The sequence below is a fragment of the Protopterus annectens genome, chromosome 16.part0 (assembly GCF_019279795.1).
Source record: "Protopterus annectens isolate FY-2018-M chromosome 16.part0, PAN1.0, whole genome shotgun sequence".
Taxonomy (NCBI): Eukaryota; Metazoa; Chordata; order Ceratodontiformes; family Protopteridae; genus Protopterus; species Protopterus annectens.
The window spans coordinates 338,205,627-338,230,490 of record NC_056750.1 but is presented as its reverse complement, the minus strand read 5'-3'; the positions used below and the strand labels follow the sequence as shown (position 1 = coordinate 338,230,490).

The 24,864-nt window shown below is 44.3% G+C and overlaps 1 protein-coding gene across 1 annotated transcript in view; it reads left to right on the top strand.

Moving 5' to 3' along the window:
- The window catches only part of NUP188 (nucleoporin 188), a 3,305,077-nt gene that overhangs the window by 2,930,393 nt on the left and 349,820 nt on the right, over window positions 1–24,864 (top strand). The window contains exon 42 of the mRNA XM_044058121.1: window positions 12,708–12,839. Within this exon, the coding sequence (XP_043914056.1) occupies window positions 12,708–12,839 (132 nt within the window). The remainder of the gene's footprint in view (window positions 1–12,707; window positions 12,840–24,864) is intronic.

The following is a 24,864-nucleotide window of genomic DNA, read 5'->3' as shown; positions in this document are numbered from 1 at the left end:
CATCCTGAAATCATGACTTTCTGGGGTGCAGATTCCAGACAGAATGATGGTGTCCCTTCCACCTCAAAAGGCACAGGAGCTCTGCCAGACCTTTTCACACCTCTTTCTCCTGCACCTTTTGTCAGCAAGGCAATATCTCTGGATCATTGGACTTCTGGCTTCCACCATAATTATGCTGCATCTGGCAAGGCTCCATATGAGAAAGTTTCAGTGATCCTGAAGTCAGTGTGGACACAACATGCTCACCCTCTGGAATTTCAAATTCTACTCCTGCCTTGCTTTAAGAAAGAGCTTCCATGGTGGATCCAACAAATATTCCTCAACTCGTGACTTCCCATCCACCCCCTGCCCCCAACTCAAGACCTCTATACAGATGCTTCAGGTACAGGCTGGGGGTGGGGGGCTCCTTTTCTCTCTCAGAAAAATGATCACACAAATGTAAAAGAGATGAAGGCATTGATTCTAGCTCTTCAGTCGTTAAAGTCCCTTCTTAACCCAGGCTGAGGATCTACACAGACAACATGACTGTTCTCTGATATGTGAACAAGCAGGGGGGACCAAATCCTACCTCCTGTGCAGATTAGCTTTACACGTTTGGGAGCTAGCCCTCCAACTTCAGATTTCTCTGCAGGCAGTCTACATCCTCTCCAATCAGAATTTGGTGGCAGACATCTTGAGCCGGTCCAACACAAGCCCACATATGGATGCTTCACAAGGATGTGTTTCTGGATATAGTCCACCAGTAGAATATTCCTGAGAAGGACTTGTTTGGCTCCCCTCTGAACAGACAACTTCCAAGATTTTATGCCGTGGAACCTCACCCCCGGCATGGAAAGTGGACACTATCAATAACCTGGAAGGGGAAATTTCCCTCCCTTTCCACTCATTCTGAAAGTCCTGCTGAAGATTCAGCAGGACAAACAAAAAATCTTGCTGGTGACTCCCTATTGGCGAAGACAGCTTTGGTTCCCCCTTCTCCTACACCTAGCCAAGGGTAATCATCACAAGTTACCTCACAGAGAGTGGACCTACTCACACAATGTAAAGTCTTCCTCATCCACCCGCACTTGGCAACTCTACAGCTGACTCTGTGGGTGATAGAGCCCGGATTCCTTTTAGACACCTATTCTCAGAGGACGGACTTCAAGTTCCCTTTTCTCCTTCTCAACAAAGGATTCCTGTGATGTTCTCTGCCTATCGGTGGGTCTTATTTCCAGCCCATTTGCGAAATAACTGTGCTGTGCTGGCCCCTTGGGTTCTCATTTGCAGCCTTGTTAAACCCAAGAAACACACCAAAAAATCCACAGGCGGTTACAGTTTCTCCCAGCAACAGTGTACAATGGTGAACCTCAGCCAGTCTATATTCTGTGCATGTTGTACTCAATTTTAATTATATTTTACTGCAATATACAAGCAGTTGCTGTATAACTATTCCTTGTATCAGCTGCACATCACTGAAACACACTCCACCCTCCCCATCTATTCTGTCACACCCTCGCCTTTCGCTTTCTTTACTATTTATTTCTTGCTGTATACACTTGGCTGCAATAGTTTGCACTTTCTTACTATACCAGTTCTACTTATCCCACTCTCTATCCCACATCTTTACTATTTATTTCTTGCTGTATACACTCAACTGCAGTAATTTGCATTTTTCTCCCTACTATACCAGTTTTACTTATCCCACACTCTGTGACTCCTTCCTCAACAACTCTCCTGGTTCTAATGTCTCCCCCCTCTAACCTCCCTAGCTCTCTTAACTTCTAAATCAATGCGTGTACTTAAAAAAAATAAAAATACAGGGGTATGGCTGGTGTTTAAGCCTGCAGTCTACATTTAACACATTAGAAAAATTATAGAAAAAAATCATACCTTACTGATTGTTTTTTCCTTAGCAATTTTCTGCTGCGGTCCTACCTGCTCTGTTCACCCTTGCTATGCTTGGGCTCACTCCGCTCCCCCTACCCTACCCCCATTCCCACCCACACCCACTTCAAAAACCTTTACACTTATCCAGGCCAAGCCCCTTAGTACCATCAACCAATCATAACACATTCTTAGACACAACCATCACTGCAGCCACACCTACTAAGGTATTCCAATCGAATTTCTACAAAGTTCATTCAGTTCCCTGTTCCCCAGCTAAACTTTTTACTACATCCAGCACCACATTACAACCAAGTCTAACTCTCATTCCAATTTTCACAACTATCCCTAGACAACTCTAAAATACATAATGCTATCTTTGCAAGTTGTACTATTAGGAATCCTCTGCATTTTAGCTCACACCACCTTCTATCATCAAAACCTTAACCCCAGGCTAATTATGTAATCTCCCACCTATCCAACCCCTTCAGAAACCAAACCATACATGTTATTAATTGCACCCTCTTTATATCGCACATCTCAAATGGACATGGTCCGATTTAGAATTCCCTAGTACTGTGCAAAAGCCTACATTTCACAACAGTACAACAAATTATTTTCTAAAAACCTACTTGTTACCATCCACACAGCATCTAAACTCATACTAGGTGGCAATATACACCCAAATCCTGGGCCAGCATCTAACCACAACTCCACCACCAAACAAGCAATACACACAGTATACTCCCTCAAAAAGCCAACAGACCTCATTGTACTCAATATTAACATAAGAAGCATGCATAACAAAATAGAACTACTTGCAGCTCTGTCACTATACTCCCCAGCATTATTCTTACTGAGACATGGGTAAAGCCACATAATATGCATAATTAATTGCTTCCTCAAGGTTACAATATACTCTGGGAGTACAGGACTCAAAGGTAGGGGTTCATAGGTTCATACTAGGCTATCTGCCCTAGGGCATTTATAAGCCTAGCCAGAGTGTGTGTGGCTTTCACCACCCCTTAGGATGAGAATACTATACCCATTAGTTTGCTGTGCCTCTGTCCAGCAGTGACACAGAGATGATTCCCGGGGTAAACCTACGATCTCCCATCCACTCGTCAAGATTTCTCTTGAACAGAGTCAGTGAGGGGCTCTGCCTCCCATGGACTGGGATTCTGTTCCATAGTGTAGGGAGTCTCTGGGTGATGAATCTGTCCCTCCAGCACATCCTGTTTATATCCGTGTTGAGGTTTAAGTCTCTTGCTCTCGTGGCTCAGGTGGATTTGGATTTTTTGAGGTGGAGCATGTCCATTAATTCCGGGTTGGACATGGCCTTGTATGTCAGGCACAGATCACCTCTGAGCAGACGGTATGTGACTGAAAAGAGCTGGAGTTTCTTCAGTCAGGCAGCGTATGACATATGTTTGAGCCCCTTTATCCTTTTGGTGAGGAACTTTTGGGGTCTTTGCAACTGCTGCAGGTGTCGGGTAAGGTACATTCCGAATGGGGTGTTGTACTCAATCATTGGTCTGATAAGTGAAGAGTACAGGGGTACAATGACCTCTCCTGATCTGGATGTGAATCCCTTCATGATCAGGTGGGCAATGTAGAAGGTCTTCCTAACCACTTTGGCAATGTGAGTGTCAAAAGAGAGGTTACTGTCAAGTTGGGTCCCCAGGTCCCTGATAACTTCTTCCGTGTTTAATGGATTACCACCTATGTGGTAATTAGGGGTTACCTTGTTTTTCCCAAAGGGTATGACTATACATTTTTTGGCATTTAGCTTAAGGCCATGGCTCTGGCACCAGTTATCCATTTCTATGAGACCTCTCTGGAGGATGTCTGTGTCTGATGGAGTGTCAATTATGGTGCCCAGTTTGCAGTCATCTGCAAATTTTGTCAGCCACAATCCCCCTATGTTTGCCTGCACTTCAGAAAAATAAATGCCGAACAAGAGGGTGCCCAGGACTGAGTCCTGTGGGACACCGCTCGTGACCGGCTTAGAGTCTGACATGGCACCAGCAACTCTAACCCTGTGTGTTCTGTCCTTGAGCCACTTTGCAACCCATCTTGTGACATATGGGTTTACATCTAAGCTGGTGAGCTTTTCTATGATGCCCGAGTGGGGTATTGTCGAACGCTTTTGCTAGGTCAAGGTAGGCTGTGTGAACTGCCTTACCCTCATCAATAGCCTTAGTGACTGTTTCGAAAAAGTCAACCAAGTTCAAGAGGCAGGATCTGCCCTTGACAAAGCCAAATTGGGTAGGATCCAGTGTCTGTAGGTCCCCAATGTCTTTATTTATGAGTTCCATTATGATCCTCTCCATAGCCTTGCAGACAAGGCTCGTCAAGCTTATGGGGTGGTAATTTCCAGGGTCCGTAGAAGCACCGCCTTTGTGGAGTGGGACCACAGTTGCCGTACGCCATTCTTTGGGTACGTATCCTGTAGTAAGGCTAAGATTAAACAGCAGCCTTATTTGTGGGTTTAGTTCCTCATTGAGTTCGTGTAGCACACAGCCGGGGACACAGTCCGGTCCCATTGATGCTGTGTTTTTTGCTTTAGAGAGCAGCTCTCACCTGGGCATCTGAGATGTTTGGGAGGCTAGACTCTGGTGGGATAGATATTTCTCCTTTTTGGGGGGGGGGAGAAATTTGCACTGAACCTGTCTGCCAGTATGTTGGCAATGTCTGTGGGTTCAGTGATTTTTGTATCATTTTGGACTAATTCTGAGCATATCTGGGAGTTTCCACCCAGGTTTCTAACATAGCTAAAGAAGGCCTTATGATTGTCTTTTGTGTCTTTAGCAATTTTTATCTCAAAGTTGGCCTTGGATGATTTTATGAGTGATCGTAGTTTTTTGCTAGTATTGATCAGAGATGCCTTCCCTTTTAGGGATTTTGCTCTGTCATGTAGTAGCTTCCTCCTCTTGTTGTAGAGTTTGTTTATGGCTGGGGTCCACCAGACCGGGCACCTGCCTTTGGTGGAAAGGATCTTGATTTTATTAGGGATTGCTTGATCCATACATTCCTGGAGGTGCTCGTAGAAGGCATTTGTAAGGGTTTCAGCAGCATGGGTTGTGGTTTCCACTGGCTCGGGGGCCTTGAAGGATACCACTCCAGTCTTAAGAAGTGTGAAGTTTGCTTTTGAGAAGTTCTTCACTGTGGTCTTTTTTGCTGGGGTTGGGGGGGGGGGAATGTGGATCTCCAGTGAGATTAATTTATGGTCTGATCTCACCAATGAGGGATATACTTCCAGTGTGGAGCATTTTGTCCCCATGTTTGTGATGATCAGGTCTAGTATATTTTCTCCTCTTGTGGGAATGGTGACTAGTTGTTCCATAGCATTTGAGTTTATGAACTCCAGGAACCTTTGGGCTAGGGTGTTGGGACTTGAGTAATGTTCCCAGTCTATGTTTGGGTAGTTGAAGTCACCCAATATGATGGTGTTTGGAGAGACATTCATACTCTCCAGTGTCTTCAGGAAGGCTGTGTGGGTTTCCTGAGTTTGAGAGGGTGGTCTGTAGCATGCTACAAACTGTAGAGCAGTTTTACCTATGGTTAATTGCACCTGGATGGTCTCCGATGCTTCGTGCGTTGCCACTAACCTGGAGGTGTGGGTATCCTTTATGAATATGGATACTCCCCCTCCTTTTGTGGTTCGGTCCGGATTTTGGGGCCGGAACGCATGATATAAGGTATAACCTGATAGTGCTGAGGTACTCTCAGGAGCCTTGAACCAGGTTTCAGTCACAGCACAGACATCGATGTTCTCCATACTGAGGAGGGCTTCGAGGGCGTGCATCTTGAGGTTTAGACTTCTGGCATTGAGCAGTATTACCCTTATCTTATCAGGGTATCTCCCTGGTTTTGAAAAACAACCTTACAATAGACATTTCAGACATTCTCAACCCTACCTTCAATAATGCTGAAATTCTATTTGCCAAACTAAAATTCATTTCAAAGAAACATTATAGGTGCATACATTGCACCAGGGAATAACATTTACACAGTTGAGTCCGTCCTCCACTGGGCATCTCATACCCTCCCACAAGAAACAATTATACTAGGTGACTTTAACATAGATTGGTCTGCTTGCAGCTTCTCCCCTCCCACTAACAATGTAAACCTCCACAGCTTCTCTCAATTAATCCATACTTTCACCAGAACAGATAAATTAACCAGGAAAGAGTCAATACTGGATTGGATCCTCACAAACTGTCCACACCTATCTCACCACTCTGGTTGCATTCGTGACACCCTTAGCGACCATCTGCCTACATTCATACTTTGACAACAAGTTAAGCCTGTAAAAACAACCTCCGTTCAACAAATTCGTTATACAAAGAATTTTAAACCCCAAGACCTCATAACTGCTCTGTCTCACTGTAATTGGACCCCTCTATCAGATCTTCCCCTTGACAACGCCGTCGATTACTTTAACTCTACTTTTCTGAGCATACTAAATAACCTTGCCACTATCAGAATAGTAAGACGAAAGTCCAGCAATGCCCCCTTGGCTCACCAAAACTAAGAGTACTCCTAAAACATAGGGTTAAAGCATGGGAAGCATGGCTTCACAATAAAACTATAGTAAATAGACAGACATATCTCAAAGTAAGAAAAAAGGCCAAAAAACAAATAAGAATGGATAAGAAAAATCACTACTCAGACATCCAAAGCACAAATCTAACCCTCAAAACTTCTGGGCAGCTGTCAATAAAATCCTACAACCAGGGAAAACCAGTACTCCACCCCCAAATATTGATACCACCACAGAAAATATGCCTCTCAATTTAACCAGTATTTCACCAAGTCCATTTCTAAATGTCACAAATACCTCTTCAGCCATAACATAACCTAATCCCATCACCTCAACAACAGATCAGAACTGCTTCTCCCTAAAACTCATACCTACTAAAACAATTCATAACTACTTGACAGAACTTAAACCCACAACCTTAACGGCCAGTAAACTCACAGCAGAATACCTCAAAATCGCAGTCATGGCCATCTCTTACCCTGTCTCCCTATTAATAAATAGAGCAGTAGGTGAACAGTGCATCCCAACCCTCTGGAAAATTTCACACAATACTACTTCATAAAGGTGGTAACTCATCTGAGCTATCTAACTACCAGTTAAGTGCAATACTATCCCCCCTGTCAAAAATTCTTGAGAAATGCATACATTCCCAAATCCTAAACTATCTCCTAACTAATCTCCTGGCCAACACACAACACAGTTTTCGACCCAATCACAGCACCACCACAACCCTTACTACCTTTACCAACACTGTAAATCAACAATGGAAAAATGGTAACTTGGTCTCCACAATCTTTCTCGATCTGTCCAAGGCATTCAACACCATCTCCCATTCCAAACATCTAACCATACTCTCAAAAGGGTCTGTATTAGATCATCGAAATGGCAGAATTTCGAATGATCTATTATCGAACCCAATATCGCGAACGCTGAAAACAGCGAAGCTGCACAAAATGGAATTCTTTCCTAGGGAAAGAATTTGGTCGACCGTTGTTGTGGCTTTGCTGTTTTCAGTGATGCGGTGGAAAGTTTTGGGTTGTGGTAAGTGTGTGATTGTGCGGACATTTGGGTTAGGGCACAGGTCAGGTAAGTGTGCGATTGTGACAGAATTTGGGGTTGGGGCGGGTTAAGTGAGTTAGGGTTAGGGCACGAGTGAGGTGAGTGTGTGATAGTGAGAATTAGGGGTGGGTTAAGTGAGTTAGGGTGGGTGAGGTGAGTGTGCGATAGTGACGGACGTTTGGGTCTGGGTTAAGGTAAGTGGATAGATAGTGTATGTGCAGTGTAGTGTAGGGTTAGATGTAACATTTAAATGTATGTGTGTGGATTGCTGCTTTTTAGTGTGCTTGTGGTGTGTGTGTGTTTTGAGGTTTCGATATTGTTAGGGTTTGGGTTTTGCAGTTCGACGTTACGGCATTCGATAATGAGCCGTTTCGATGATCTGATATAGACCCCTCTCAAAACTCAACCTAAGTAACTCCACACTATTATGGTTCAAAAACTACCTGTCTAACCGTCAACAAGCCGTAAAATGTCAAAACTCTCTCTCCTCTTCTCCCAGTAACCTTGTGTGTCCCACAAGGATCGATCCTTAGACCTCTCCTCTTTACAATATTTACCAACGACCTCCACAAAGCCACCCTCCATGCTGCTCTGGTCCAGTATACTGATGACTCCACACTTAACTGATCTGTCCCCTCTCTTCCACTTCTGCAAAAAATTACCCAAAAATCCTTTTCTGCCATAGAAACATGGTTATCTAACTCACAGCTAATACTTAACCTTAAAAAAAACACAACTAATGCTGTTTCATCCCTCAAAAGCCACAGGCCCCATTCCCTCATTTAATATCATCTCCTCAAACCGTACCCCCATCTCACCAGTCTCGCAAACCAGACTGTTAGGAGTTATCACAGATAGCATGAAATTCGACAAAAACATTGCAGAAACAGTAACAAAAGTCCATAAAAAACTCGGCACCTTCTACAGATGCAAAAACTACCTCACCAATAACAGTAGAGACAGCATTGCGAAAACCCACTACCCGCTACATTTCTCTATGCTTCCCCCATACTAACTAACCTACATAAAGGAGACTTAAACAAATTAACCAGCTGTTACAACAAAATCACAAAGTTTGCTACCAACTCAGCTTCCAGGCCCCACCATTGTCTAGTCCTGAAACAACTATCCTGGCTGGAACTTCCAAACCTCCTGACCTATAATCAGCTTACAATTGCACATCAGATCCTATACCACCCCCCAAAAAACCCATCACTAAAAGGCTTACTAAATCACTACACTAACGATCGTCTTCTAAGATCCACCAACAAAACACTAGTTGAAATATCCAAACGCAGGAATAGTTTAGGTGACTCCCTGTATTGTAGTGCCATTGCAAAAATATGGAACACCCTTCCTGTGAAAAGTCAGATCCTAGATAATAAACATAAGTTTAAAATCCTTTTCCGGTCCTACTTAACCAGCTCATGGAAGTGCACCTGCGCAAATTGACGATAAACTCAACTAGATCAATATCTTCTACTCCAGGTACTACACAAAGCTTCTTCCCTTACTCCGCGTATTCCACATACATACATACATACATACAGACACTGGTTGGTCTATTTCTCAAGTGTTTCACTTGCTCCTACAATGATACCTTAAGGGATTAAGGGTTTAAGGGTATATTCTCCTTCAGTCTACTATCTACTCTATTTTCTTTCTATCTACTCTTTTCTCCATGGATAACTTGTTATGCATACACTTGCAAGTATTCTTATCTACTATCTGCTCTAGTTTCCTTCTAGTATCTACTCCATTCTACTATCTGCTCTATTTTCCTTCTGTTTGCTACCTACTCCATTCTCTGTGGATAACTCTCTCTGCATATTTTTGCACATTTTCTTATGTATATTTTTGCATGTGTTTTTAAGTATAATTGCATCTGTATGTTCATGTATTACCAATACTGTACTGTATGATTTATTTGATATGATGATTTTTCCTCTAAGGATAATTCTCTATGCATATTTTATCATGTATAGTTGCTGCACTGTCGATTTTTTGTTGTGTGTGGAACTTTTCTCCCTGGGCCTCCTCTGAAAATGGGCAACTTGCCCAGTCAGACTCTCCCAGTAAACAAATGTAAAATAAATAAATAAACGTCCTGCAGGAGACCAGGAAGTCCAATACCAGGAAGTTTTACCTATCCATATGGAAAAGATTTTCGTTGTGGTGTATTTCTCATAACCTGGACTCATTAATGGTGGATCTCCCTCTGGTCCTTTCATATCTGTGTGAGTTGCTCAGTTCTGGCCTAGCTTATTCATCTGTAAAAGCACATTTGTCAGCCAATTTTGCATGTCTGCCTCCCCCCCCCCCTTTAGCTTCTAGTTTTCAGGCCAAACATTTCTTAAAGGCACCCTCCACATTAGACCTCCCAGAAGGCCTGTGCTCCTTCCCTGGGACCTAAACTTTGTGCTAGAGAAGCTGACCTTCTTACCTTTCGAACCAGCTTCTTCTAGCTCCTTAAAACACTGCACCTGCAAAGCTGTCTTGCTGCTACCCCTAACTTCTGCCAGAAGGGTCTCTGAGTTTCAGGCCCTGATAGCTTCTCCCCCCTCCCTTTTTGATGTTCCACAAAGACAGGATCTCCCTTCGCACCAACCCCACTTTTATGCCCAAAGTGGTTAATGAGTTGTCCTTAAACCAGGCTATCCACTTACCAACTTTTTTCCCTTCTCCCAAAACGGTAGTGATAAGATTTTACACACACTTGATGTGCACTGACAACTCAGATTTTACCTTCGCAAAACTAAATCTATTAGGAAATCAGACTAGCTGTTTGTCTCATTCCAGCCCAGGGCTCTGAGACTACCTGTGCCCAAACAAGCCATTTCTAACTGGATTTCTAAAACCATTGCCTTCTGCTATACCTACCATGGGAGCCCCCTCCCTACTCACTCAAAGCTCACACCACCAGAACAATGGCCTCCTCTGGTGCCTTGCTCAAAAGGCCAAACAATTCTATCCCAGAGGTGGCTACCTGGACCTTTGTCCACATCTTTACCAAACATTGCAAGCTGGATTCTATCACCAGATCAGGGCTGTTGTTGCAAGAGCCATTCTTCATGGCTTCCTGGAAAATTCATCTGTTAGCTCCACCTCCCTCTCTACATGAGCTTTGGTACTCTCCCTCATGTAAAGAATGCTGCAACAGATGAACAGAGGGACATATACTAGTTGTGTAAGAACTTACCATAAAGATAGATTTTCTTCTTTTCTCTGTTGCAATATTCTGTCCCACCCCCCTACCCAACTTCTCATGATTCTTGGATGTATTGACGCTCTCTTCTTGGGGCTTAAGTTCTGATGATGGTGTACGCGTAGGTCAACTTTATGGCTTATGTCTGATAGCTGCCTACGTGGGATGTACTGTGTATCTTACAGTACTAAAAGACTTTGGTATACTTGCTGATGTCTGGTTACCTGGGCAGGCAACTCCTTCATGTAAAGAATACTGCAGCAGAGAAGAAGAGGACATCTATCTTTATGGTATGTTCTTAAAAAAATGTTCTGTCAGAATTTAACAAGTTCTCATTAAAATTATCTGTTGCTATCAGTTTATCATTTGAACCCAACAAATGCTTTATTTTCTTCAAATTTGACATGCCTTATATGTTCATACAAGTAGGAAATAAGACTTTGACTTTCAGTGCATCAGATACCCAATTTGTCAAACTGAAAACCAGAAACACAACCCAATGACTTTATGAAGAGAGTGTTAAATGGACCTTTCATCTGCGAATACCCATGTTACTGCTTGCCTCCCAGTAGTGCCACCACTGGGAATTTTTTTTTTTTTTTGACAAGAGTTGTAGTTTGACAGAACTGCAACTCTATGGAATTATATAGTGTCTCTCTTATGTGTAGATATACATGGGTGTGTGTTTATGGATGTTTGTGTGTGTGTGTGTGTGTGTGTGTGTGTGTGTGTGTGTGTGTGTGTGTATATATATATATATATATATATATATATATATATATATGTGTGTGTGTGTGTGTGTGTGTACATTTTCTCTAACAGAAAGTACTTTATGATAAGTCATTTTACCCTTGTGCATTATTATTGTCAAAACCAGATTATCTTCAACTCTGCTTATCATAATGTTTGGATTCGTTTGTCTTTGCCATGTTAGTCTGTGACAGTAACTTTGGTAGCAGACTGTTATCAATAATGTCACTTGAAAAGTTTTTACTGTTGAGTAAAGAAAAGAAATTTAGTTTTCTGTTAATTCCATAACTTTAGAGAGTGGCTCCTGTTTTTAGTTTTAACTCCTAAAACTTCATACATTTCATGGCTTTTTAAGAAAGGGCTGTACTCCTTTGCATATCTATCCACTTTTCTTTTCCAAAGTATTCTATGTGGCACATCTCATTACCAAGGGTTTTGCATCAAGGAAGAAAGAGGCCATCATTTCTCTCTACTCTTCCATTAGACCAATCATAGAGTATAATTCCCCATTTGGCATGTACCTCACTAGACACCTGCAACAGCTGGAGAGGCCACAAAAGTAACTCACGAAGAGGATACTAGGCCTTAAACACGTCTTACACGGACAGACTCAAAAACCTCCAGCTATTCCCTTTCTCATATCGTCTACTAAGAGGCAATCTCTGCTTAACTTACAAAGCCATGTCTGACCCAGCTCTGTTAGAAATGTTACATCTAAAGAAAACCCAGTTGCTCCACACCACACCCCACCCTCCAGAGACCCCATCCTCATTACCACAGTCGACAGAACATGCTGGAGGGACAGGTTCATAACCCAGAGACTGCCCATGCTCTGGAATAGACTTCCCATACATGTCGAGCAGAGCACCTCACTATCCCTCTTCAAGAGAAATCTTGATGAGTGGATGGGAAAGTTCACTTCACGGATCACTCCAGTGGCTCTAATTAATAGAGGCACTGGGAACTAACGACAGGCAGCACAATGCCAGGGCACTTCTATGGGCTAGGCTTGTAAAGGCCCTAGGGCCATTAGCCTAGTACCCACCTATGAAAGACTAGATAGAACTGTCTGTGTTTTTGATTATTGACACCGTTGAAGAAAAAGAGCAGAAAGCCGCAGCAAACTGCTTTTAATGCAAGAATAAGTGCAATTGTGTAATTACTTTCCATAAACATCACAGCAGCCTTTTTACAGATAATGTAATATTTTAATTTTGATGATCTGTGTTCGTATTGCTGATCAACTTCAAATCTAATAATTTTCTTTTATTTTTCTTCTAGTGTCTTGATTTGGCAGACTATAAAGTCCTTTTTGTGGTGAGTTTTACCACACCAACCTTCGATGCAGATGTGGCTCCATCATTTGGAACACTTTTTGCAACTGTAAATGTTGCCCTCAGTATGTTGGGAGAGGTAGGTTCATCTCAATGCTGTGTACTTTTTCTGTACTGTTAAATTATTTTTTCTGTATGTTTGAGATTTACGGATAGAGGAACCAAGAACCTATAAGCAGTTTTGAAAACTGTTCGCCTTTGGAACTCCTCCTGTCCTTACTCTGTCTTTTGATCTCCACTGAACGCTGCCTGCTATAGGACTTGCCCAGCGAGTATGCTTGCACAGGAGCTCAGCAGGTGAGTGCTCTACAGGTGTTAATACCCCATTCTCCCTCTAGGTGGCACTGAAGTGATAAGCTGGAGCCACCTCCTTTCCACCCAGTATAGATGAGCTTGCAGTGGCTGCTCACAGCTACCCCCAGCACAAGAACCTTTAATTGAACGTTGGTCTTCTCAGTTTTATTAAGTTTCATCTCTCTATTCCTGAAAGCCAGGGTCAGCTTTGTTACTTTTCATGAATGGGATATTGGTTGTTAGGCCCTATTGGCTTGCTGTAATTTCATCAAAATATTTGCTTGCTTCACACAGGATGATTCTCTGAAGAGTTTCATCAGGAGGATATGGCTTCCCTTTTAGAGTCAGTTAAGAAATATGCTTCTATACAGGTAGATCCTAAAGATTTGCACACTTTTGCTTTGGGGCTTTACCTTAATGATACTTGTGAGCATTGCTTGAAAATTAATGAAGCTAAGAGACTGGGGAAATTAAAAGCTGTAAACTTGTACCTAAAAGAGAAATAATAACATAAATTAGGGAAGCACTCTTAATAAACCTGGTGCTAAATCTCCTCGTGCAATTCCAGAGCAAAAAAAAAAAAAAGAAAGGAATTAACGTCAGAAGTACTGAAAAGGAAGCAATGTTAGGATAGTCACAAAATGTATGCTCTGCTTGATCTTTGTGGAGGGAGAAACTATGTTTTTGATGGCTACAACTTGTCACAAAAGCTGATCATAAAGGGGTTAGTGCTTTAATTGGCAGTCAGCACAGAGGATTAATGCTTTGAGCTGTTGACAAATTGATTCCCCTCAGTCTTTATTTGTGACCTTAAGTCACTTAGACAGTGTTTTAGGACAGTTGGGGAAATTGGGCTACACTTCTCAATGGTCTCCTGGACATCATGCCAGGTGACTACATATTAACCTGTGAAAATAAATCTCCAATGTTAGTTCAATTTTTAAGTAGTCAACCAATGTGTCAGCACTAGCAGCAGAGCTGCATATAATAATTCAAGTCCAGAATCCCAGTACTGAATAGATATTCAGAATGCTTGATTTCAGAAATGCCCAAATGTCTTTTAAAGGTCTGTACTTTCAAAAGAGGGTATTGTCAGTACCAGAGACATTGGCTCTTTCAACTTCTCATATATTTCTTTTGTTCCTCACTATTTTGACTATAATGATTTTGCAAAGTAATGTTTTATCCCTCTGTCAGCGTTTGTAAACTAATGGCCGGTTAGCGATCCTTCAAAACTGGGCAGGTACCTTGCTGGGGAAAGTCTTCCATGTTTTTTATTTTTCTGCAGAAAAACATGTGATGTGTTGTTTTTGTCAGTTTCGCCTTTATACTCACTGATGAGTCGGATCCATCTTGGCCTTTCCAGTAGCTCGAAGTCTTCTACAAAGCTCATGGGCTTCCTTCCCTACCCATAGTGCAGTTCTCCTACTTCCTCAGATCTCGTTTGCCGCGTTGCAAGAAGGTTCTTCAAGCAGGCTCGGGGCTAAGTTTATTATATATTTTTGCCTTTAGCTGTATTTTTTCATATGTCTTTATACCTACACTTAGTAGTTATTGTTCACTAGTTTTCCCTTGTGCCCTTTCTGACTATCACGTACTAGTAATTATTTTACCTTGCTCCTGTTGAGCTTTAGAATAATTGTACTCCTTTCTCGTACTGGTTGCCATTCGTTTTAGTTAGAGAACGGTCACCCTCCCGTTATTTAGAAAAGTCCATTTAAGTTAGAGAACCTTTCATTGTTTCAAGTCCATTTAAGTTTGAGAACTTTTCCCATTCTTTTTTCCCAAAGTCCATTTCAGTTAGAGGACTTTCCCTTGCTTTCTGAAGTCTGCTTAAGTTACAGGACTTCTCCTTTCCCCCTCCCTTTCTCTTTCCTGTTCTTAAAGTCCGTTTAAGCTAGAGAAATACCTTAACTTGTTGATCTGATGTTAATCTTCTTCCCATTCATCACTGATGGGTTCGGTTCCGAGCCCTCGGAACCGAGTCAGCCTAATACCAAGCTCACGCACACTAAAAACTCTCGAGCTAAGCTGCTACCCACAATGCCCTTCCCCCAGTTACCTCAGATCTCGTTTGGCGTGCAGCCATATAGCAGCGTTTTATCGAGCTCTCCAGCTAAGTGTCATATTTTTATAAATTTTTGTGTATTTTGAACTTTTTTTCTAATCTAACTCATTTTTCTACCCTATTTATCTGTCTAGCTCTACCCATTGGGTATTTCTTATACCATCATTGATAACGCCCTCTCTTACCCTTGTGGTATCGTTTGATACCATCGTTGGTATCTTCCCTTTCTGCTTCTTTTCCTGCACTTTCTAGCGGTAATTTGTTTGTTTCTTTTTGTGTGTTTGGATATGTCTGAAAAAAGAGACTTCGGGGTTCAAACATTGCACTTCCTGCAATGGCAAACTCCCCAACAGCGACTTACACGATTGTGTCTGTTGTGTGGGGGTTTCTCACCTCTCTGTGAAACCTCTTGCCAGATTTGCTTGAGTTTTAGTCAGCAGACGCTGAACGAGAGAAAAAATAAACTTATCCTAAAAGGCCTGTTAACCTCACCTTTCTCAGAGGCCCTTTCTGTGTCGGAGGTCTCAACCCCTCCATTGAAGGACAAAAAACATCCACATTCCAATCCCTCTTCACCGGCTGGTGATCAGGGCAAGTCCCACAAACACAAGGCCTACAAATCTTCTACCGAACACAAGATTGCTTCCTCTGCTCCGACAATAACTGTTGCTTCTGTTCTGAGCTCAGCTCCAGTTGCTTCTATAGACATTACGATAACTTCGACGTCGGCGCCACCTTCAGCACCGACCTGTACGGCACCAGTCATAACTACAGTAACAACTGTGGCTCTAACCTTGCTGTCTTCGATAGTCTCAGCACCGACTTCACCTTTTACCGCACCAAAGACGGTTCCGGCAATCACTTTGGAGCCGATAACCTCGACTCAGAGTGCCTCCTCGGCACCGAGTCCTTTCTCGACAACGTTAATTCCTCTATTGCCTGTTTCCAAGTTAGAGTCTTCTGTGTCAGCAATTCAAACACCACGGACCCACTACTCCCCCTCATTGGACCAGTTATTAGGCCAGACTTGTAGCCCTTTTCTGGACTGGCCTGACTCCCCTTCGGGAGTGCGTGTAAGGTCCACCAGGAGTCTGTCTGAATTCGATGTGGTGCGCCTGCTGGATCAGCTGTTGACAGCCAGAGGGATAAACATTCCTAAGACTCATCCCACTTCGGGGTTTGGGTCTACTGCTCCCAGGACTCCCACTTATACTTCTCCCTCAGATCCATTGGTTCCGAGGCCCATAGCTTCATCGTTTTTGGTGGGAACCCATGCCTCGGTGCCGACAGTAACCCTCGCTGAGGCTTCGAGGCCTCCCCTTTGGGTTTCGGTTCCATCGGAACCGTCCCTTCCTCAGTCTCATGGTTGGGGGGGTGGAACCCTCAGTTCTGAGCATGGTTCCAAGTTTATCGGTCCCATCCTCTGATCAGGGGGCAATGCCTGCCCCAATCTTGCTTGAGGCTCCATCCCCGGGAGTGGGTCTGACGGAAAGGGGTGTGACCCTGGTTCCGAAATTGTCCTACTCTGTTCCGGGCTCCCATTCCTCTTCAAGCAGGCCTGCTTTCTGGGTGATGGAGAGTGTTCTTGCTTCTGGAAGCGCTCCTTTTACGTCGGATCTTCACCCTGCTCCCTGTGAGCTACAGCTACCATGGACCCACCTCCCCAGGACACTGAGAGCACAAGCCTCAAGAAACCCCAGTTCCAGGGGTATTCTTCCTTCCGAGTCTTCTTCAGACATTCCCACTGAAGAACACCCTCGGAAGAAGGGCATATAAGAGGAAATACCTTGACTCTTCGGAGGAGGCTCTCACAGAGGATACGGACTACGATGATGGGGAAGGGTCACCACCTGACGATGTCTCCTTTGGAGACATTCTGGAAATATTAAAGCAGAGGAGTGGCTGGAAGCCCTCCAACCCTTCCTCAGAGTCAGTCTTCCTGCAGGCTTTCCGTTCTCGGCCTTCTACTTCTTGGGTGACCCGCCCCCCCCCCCCCACCTGCTGACGAGTTAGTCCAGCTCATCGTGCAGCGTGTGTGGAAGAACCGTGATTCTATTGAGGCCATTCCCTGAAGACCAGACAAGATTCTTACCCCAGCATTGGAGCATTCCCACTGGGCTAGAGGCATGCCAGTAGACGCCATGGTGGTGGCAGCGGCCACTAAAAAGGACCTTGGGGAGGAAAGTCCTACTGTCCACCCACCCAACAGAGAGTCCCGGGCTGTGGACAGACTAGGGAAGCGAGGTTTTGTTTCAGCGACCTTTGCAATCAGGTCTCTGAACTGCTTGGCACATTTCACAAGGCTCCAAAGAGATCTGATCTCCGAACTTTCTGGAGCCCTCGCAGAACTTTGGGCACAAGACAAGGTTGCCTGTCAATTTGCCACCCTTGAGTCTGTCTCCAACTCGTCCATGCAGTGGGTCTCCCATGCAAACGAAGGGGCGGCTAGAGCTGTGGGTGCAGGCATAGTCATGATACATCATGCCTGGATGAGCATATGTGACCTCGCAGACTCCAAGTCCTCCTTTTTGAATGCCCCTATTGAACCATCTTCCTTATTTGGTTCTACAGTAAAGGACACACCGGCCAGGTGAGGGCAGGACGGAAAGACCTTGTCTGCCGTTGGCCTACGTTTTTCCAAGCCTCAACTTTCTTTTTCCAGAAACCAGAGGAGTGGGAAAATATGGTACAAAAAATCTCAAGGTCCTTTCCGCAAAGCACATGGTGAGGATTCCCCTAGAGGCAGAGGGGGTTCCGATGGTGGAAGACTCCCCTTTAGGGGCAGAGGGGGTCCCCGAAATCAAGACTCCGGGGATTCTTTCTCCGGGCGGTCTTATCAACGCTCCTGAGGCGTTGCCCGATTGCTTTCCTCTGGAAGCAGTCGGGGCTAGTTTTTCTCTGCACCAAACTGCCAGGCACTCTATTACAGAAGATCGGTGGGTGCAGAGAATAATTTCCAGAGGTTATTGCATCCCTTTGACATCACATCCAAAACCTACAGAGAACCTTCCCTATGTTCCAGCCAGTCAAAGGGGAAGAAGCAGCTTCAGAGTTTAGAAAGCTGTGTCAAAAGAGAGGCATCCAACCAGTTCCCCCAGACCAATGCGGATCTGGTTTTTACTCGAGATTCTTTTTAGTGCCAAAAAAGACCAGGGACTGGAGACCCATTTTGGATCTCAGCCATCTAAACAAGTCAGTGGTTCAAACCAAATTCCGCATGGTCACTATACAATCCATTCTCTCTTTTTTACGGGAGGATGTTTGGATGTGCTCAATTGACCTCAGGGATGCGTATTACCACATCAAAATGGACAAACGCTCCAGGAGTCTCCTTCACTTTCGACTAGGAGCTACTCCTTACCAGTTCAGAGCCCTGCCATTCGGTCTCTCGACGGCCCCCAGAGTGTTCACGAAATGCCTAGCAGTGGTGACTGCTCATCTGAGACTTCAGGGATTCCAGGTGTTTCCATATTTAGACGACTGGCTCCTCTCCACCTCCACCAAGTGTCTCCTGACCATAGCCCTTTGCTACACTCTCTAGGCATCACAGTCCATTGGGAGAAATTCAATCTACAACCTACCCAACAACTGGAATTTATAGGAGCAGTTTTCAGTACTCAAACAAGCTTGGTATCTCTTTCAGCTCGCAGGCTTCAGAGGTTAAGATTGCAAGTACAAGTGATACTCTGTCAAAGAAAGGTGTCAGCAAGAGAAGTTCTCCAAGCTCTGGGGTCTATGGCTGCAGCTATTCCGATAGTCTACATATGAGACTGTTACAATGGTTCCTTTTGTAACAATGGTTGGCAAATCTTCACCCCCTAAACTCACCGATCCTCATCACCAACTCCTGTAAGCAAGATCTTCTGCGGTGGAGAGGCCAGATGACAAACGCTGGTGTCTCTCCTTCCAGATCCCTCAACCCAACGCCACGGTGATCACGGACGCTTCCCTGATAGGGTGGGGGGGCCATTTTCAGGGAAAGGCAGTCCAAGACGTATGGTCCAGCCTAGAGGCCAACTTGCATATCAGTGTTCTGGAGTTGAGAGCGGTGCTGTTGACGTTGCAGGCACTACATCCACTCCTTCCATCTGGAACGATTGTGATTCAATCAGACAACATGTCCGTAGTCTGGTGCATAAACAAACAAGGAGGGACCAAATCCTACCCACTGTGTCGAGAGGCCATGAGAATTTGACACTGGGTGATAGCTTCCAACCGCTTTCTTATAGCAACGCATATCCCTGAGGAGCTCCAACATGAACAGGCTGAGCAGATGCATTCTCCTTCCACGAGTGGTCTCTCAATCCGAACGTGATGGCAGAGATTTTCAGCCATTGGGGCCAGCCTTGCTGCGATCTATGCTTCCCCTTCAAATAACAAATGTAGCAGCTTATTTGCCCTTTTTCCCCCAGAAGGGGAGTCACCGAGAGACGCTTTGACTCAAGATTGGCCCACAGGTCTCCTCTATGCTTATCCTTCAATGCCCTTGATACGCCTATTTTTAAAGAAAACAATTCGGTTGAGATGCAAGGTGATCCTCATTGTCCCATTCTGGTCTCTAAAAGTGTGGTTCTCCTTCCTCCGGCCTCACCTATTACAACCTCCATAGATCCTGGATGCACGTCAGGACCTATTCTCTCACCCCTAAGGGTTGACTCTCCCAAATCTGTCCACACTCAAGCTGACAGCTTGGTTTCTCCACTTTCGTTAGTCGCCAGACAGGAAACCCTCTCCTCACCTATTCACGATATTATTCTGGCCTCCCATAAGCAATTCACCAGAAAACTCTACAGAGATAAGTGGAAAAGGTTCACGCTCTGGTCTAAAGAACAGATGTTTGACCCCTTCTCAGCTCCTGTATCTGTTATACTTCAATACCTTTCTAAGTTTTTTTGAGAATGGAGCATCAGCTTCTACTATTCGAGTCCACTTGGCAGCTATCTCCAATTTTCATAATAGTCTAGAAGGCATTCCACTTATCCCCACCCGCATATACAAGACCTTTCTTAAAGGAGTTTTCTATAGCAGACCCCCAATCAGGGGGTCTTTAGAGACATGGAATCTCTCTCTGGTATTACAGTCTCTCTCTTTACCCCCCTTTGAACCTGCTGCAAAATGTGACCTTAAATTTCTATCATGGAAATCTCTATTTTTTGGTGGCTGTTACATCTGCTAAATGGATATCAGAATTACAAGCCTTATGCATCAAGAGTCCATATTTAATCTTTCATAAAGACAGGGTTTCTCTTCTTACTAATCAATCTTTTCTCCCCAAAGTGATTTCTGATTTTTTCTGTGAACCAGTCCATTGAGTTCCCAGTGTTTTTCCCAAATTATTCCAATAAAGGAGAATTCTGTCTACTCTCCTTGGATGTACATAGACAATTATGTTTTTACCTGGATAGGACTAAATCTATCCGGAAGTCGGATCAACTTTTCATCATCTTCTCTAGACCAGAAATGGGATGTGCCGTATCAAAAGTCACTTTTACAAAATGGCTCAGAGATTATATTACATTTTCATACTCACAAGCGAATGAACCTAAACCTGTCAATATCAAAGCACATTCAATGAGAGCCATAGCAACTTCTGTTGCTTTTCAATCCAGAGCTTCTGTGGATGACATTTGTGCAGCAGCCATTTTGGCTAAACCCCATACTTTCATCAAACATTACAAATTGGACATGGTCTCCAGGGGAAGAGCGGCCTTTGGCTCGATAGTTCTCAGGAATGTTCTTCCATAAGGACCACCCACCCAGGTTTTCAAGTAGCTTGGATTCTGTCCCATCAGTGATGAATGGGAAGATGGTTAACAACATCAGATAAAGAAGTTATGTCTTACCATAAAGTTCCATCTGTGTTATTGATCTTCTTCCATTCATCACATCTCACCCTCCGTCCCCCACCAAAGGCTCCTAGTGGATCTTATGGGTCCTTGTGGTGTTTTCAGGGTTTATGCGCAGAAATGGCCTCTGCTTTTACTTCTATATGTTTCATATAATCTCGATCTGAGGTAACTGGGAGAAGGGCATTGTGGGTCGCAGCTTAGCTCGAGAGGTTTTGGTGTATGCAAGCTTGGTATTAGGCCAACTCGGTTCCGAGGACTCGGAACCGAACCCATCATTGATGAATGGAAGAAGATCAACAACACAGGTGGAACGTTATGGTAAGACATAACTTCTTTTTTTTTTTTTTTTTGTGGTTGTTGGGATTAAAGTATTTTCTAGTATTGTTAGTTGCTTTGTCTCAGATTTGACCATTAAGTTTCTGATTGTCAGTGCTTTTTTGTGGGCTACTTTCTGTTATGTCACAAAATGAAGGTAAGCATTTGGGTTTTAAAAAAAATGGGAGAAATGCAGCAAGAAGATGCCTCTCACTGATACACACACATTGTGCATTTACTATTTGGGGCCTCTTCATCTGCAATAGTCATGTACTGTTTGGCATGCCTTTAATTCAAGGGCGTTATTGGAACGAAAAAATAAAGTGATACTGAAGGGGTTGATTAAAGCCCCCTTCTCTGATGTTATTACATCGGGTCCCTCTTCTCCTAAGTCTGACAAATGAGGGAAGTCATGGAAACAGTCATCTCCAGCTCCGAAATCCTCTTCGGAGCCGAGACCAAACAACCAAAGCTGTCACTCTGACAGTTCCTTTGGAGCAGACAATTTCTACTGAGCCAGGGACCTCTTCAGATCATCCCAAATCTTCGGATCCAAAGTCATCCAAGGAGTTGGCTCCGAAGTCCCCATTAGCTTCTGAGTTCCTCTATCAGAGCCGGTCTTTGTCCTTGGAGCAGATTACCACTCGGCTTCCATCCACTTTCCTTGCCAGATCTAGGTCGCCAACACTGTCCACAAGGTCTACCAGGAGCCTTTTGAATGGCGATGTGGACAGGGTAGTGCAGAGGCTCCTTAAGACACCTGCCTTGGCCAAGCTTCTTTTGGATCCGAACCCAAAGGAGTCAGAACAGTCTCTGGTTCCCCCAGTGGCGCCTATTCCTCCTCTGAGCCATCTTTCGGTCTCGGAGCAGTAAGACTCTGATATCCAACTAGTGTCTGTATCAGATCCAAGACCACCCATAGGTTCTTTGGACCAGGTATCTGCCCCGAGTGTTTCTGCCCAGTCAGAGCAGGAAACATCTGGGAGCTGATGCTCTCTACCTGGGTCCATGGAGCAGATTCGGACCACTTTGGATCCGACTCAGTCTCTGGGGACCTCTGCTCGGATGGGTTCAGCTGCTACCTCTTCCTCGGAGCTTCCGTCGCTGGCTCCGAGAGCTCTCAAGGGCCCAGGGAGTTCCTCGGAACAGGGGTGGTCAGCTTTTGAGGTTATGAAGAGGGTAATGACTGCCCCTCAGTCTCAGACACAGTCTTTATCAGAGCTTCATCCCTCTTCGACACCGTTGTCTTTTCCTCTCCACCCTCTTTCACAGGACTGCAGGGATACAAAGGCTTAGGGTGTTCCCCAAGGGACTCCCCCCCTTCTGAAACTTATCCAGAATATCCTACTGAAGAAGTCCCTCAGAGGAGGACATGCAAGAGGAAGCATCTGGACTCACCGCAGTAGTTGGTCACCTCAGATACTGTCCTCGATGAAGCAGAAGGGTCCCCATGATCACCTCCTGAAGATGTCCGCTTTGGAGACATCCTAGAAATATTGAAACAGAGGCGATTGGCAGTCCTCATCTCCTCCTACTGAGGAGTATGTATACCTGAAGACCTTTGGATCCCGCCCTTCATCGTCGTGGGTGGTTCAGCCTTTCGACAAACTTGTACAATTAATATCTCTGAAGGCATCCCCAGACTTCGTAGAGCCCACTCCTAGGAGGCCAAGTAAGTTCATTACAGCTCCCAAGGATCAGGCTTTCCTCACAAAAGGTGTAGCAGTAGATGCCATGGCCGTGGCGGTGGCCACAAAGAGGGAACTTTCCGAAACTATTTCCATTATCCATCCTCCTAATAAGGATTCTAGGACTATGGATAGGTACGGGAAGCATGTCTTTTCTTTAGCGGCTTTTACATTGAGATTGCTGAATTATCTTACTTCACCAGACTACAGAGAGACCTGTTGAAAGAATTATGAGACCGTCTCCAAGGAGCTGTAACTGATGCAGTGGTGGATAAGATTAATGCACAGCTGTCTACCCTCAATTCAGTTGTTAACTAATCCATGAGGCTCATTTCTTATGCAGCAGATGGAATAAGTAGGGCAGCAGGATCAGGCATATCTATAAGGAGGCAGGCTTGGATGTGCTTTTGTGGTTTGGAGGACCCCTTTAAGTCTTCCTTTGTTAATGCTCCCTTTGATGGCTTATCTCTTTTTGTGCCCAAAGTCAAAGAAACGCTAACTTGGTTTGAGCAGGAAGGTAAGACCCTGTCTGCCATTGGAGTACATTTTTGTACACCAGTTAGACCATATCCAAAAGGTCAGAGGGGTAGTGGGAAAATGTGGTTCAGGAAATCTCCGTGGTCTTACCAGGACTCACAGGGTGGTAGTTCCCCTAGAGGCAAAGGGGGTAACAATAATGGAAGGCGCCGCCCTAGCAGCAGAGGAGGTCCACAGAATCGGTGTTCTATGGAATCTTTCTCTAGTAGACCCTTTCAGCGCTCCTGAAGGATCACCAGACTATTCACCTCTGGAGACGGTCTGCAGTCGGTTGTCTTTGCACCTTGAAATCTGGCAAATGATCATCGATGACAAATGTGTGCGAGACAAAATATCCATAGGTTATATAATTCCATTTTTCTTTCCCACTCCTACAAACAAGTCAATTCCAGATGTTCCACCCAGTCTCCGGGAACAAGTAACATTAGAAGTTCAAAAGTTGCTAAGAAAGAGTCATCCAGGAAGTCCCCACAGACCAGAGAGGATCCAGAACTTACTCAAGATTTTTTTTTAGTTCCAAAGAAAACGGGATTGAAGACCAATATTGGATTTCAGCGAAGTGAACAAATTGGTGAAGAAAACCAAGTTCCAGATGGTAACAATGCAGTCTATAATTCCATTCCTGGGAAAAGACAACTGGATGTGCTCTATAGGGGATGCGTACTACCGTATCAAGATGGAAAAATGATCCGGAAGATACCTGTACTTCTGGCTAGGAGCCAGTCATTTCCAGTTCCAAGCTTTGCCCTTTGGACTCACTACAGCCCCCAGTGTTCACCAAATGTTTAGTATTAGTGGAGGCGAACCTCAGATGCCAGGGATTACATATGTTTCCATATTTGGATGACTGGCTCATAACCCCCCCCCGGACCAGGCTTCTGCTGTTACAAGCCAGACATTATGAACTTCAGCTTTGCTCCAAACTCGGAATTACCATAAATTACGACAAAGCTTCCTTAGAACCATCTCAAAATTTAACCTTAATAGGCGCAGAGATAAATACAGTAAACCTCGTACTGAGACTTCCTCAAGACAGAGTACTTGACATTTGCTTACATGTCAGGCAACTAATCAAGAAAAAGTGAGCGACAGTGAAACAGATACTGCAGACTTTGGGAAAGAGGGCAGCATCTATTGTTTTCATCCCTCTAGCATGTATGCACATGAGGGTTCTGCAATGGTTGCTTTCCACACAATATTCGATTCTAGGCCTTCCAATGTCTCACAAGATTCTTGTAACCAGATCTTGCAAAAAGGATCTCGAGTGGTGGATTCACTCTCAATCAGTGTCTCGGGGTCATCCCTTTGCCTTCCCTCAACCCCAAGCCACGGTTACCACGGACGGTTCCCAGA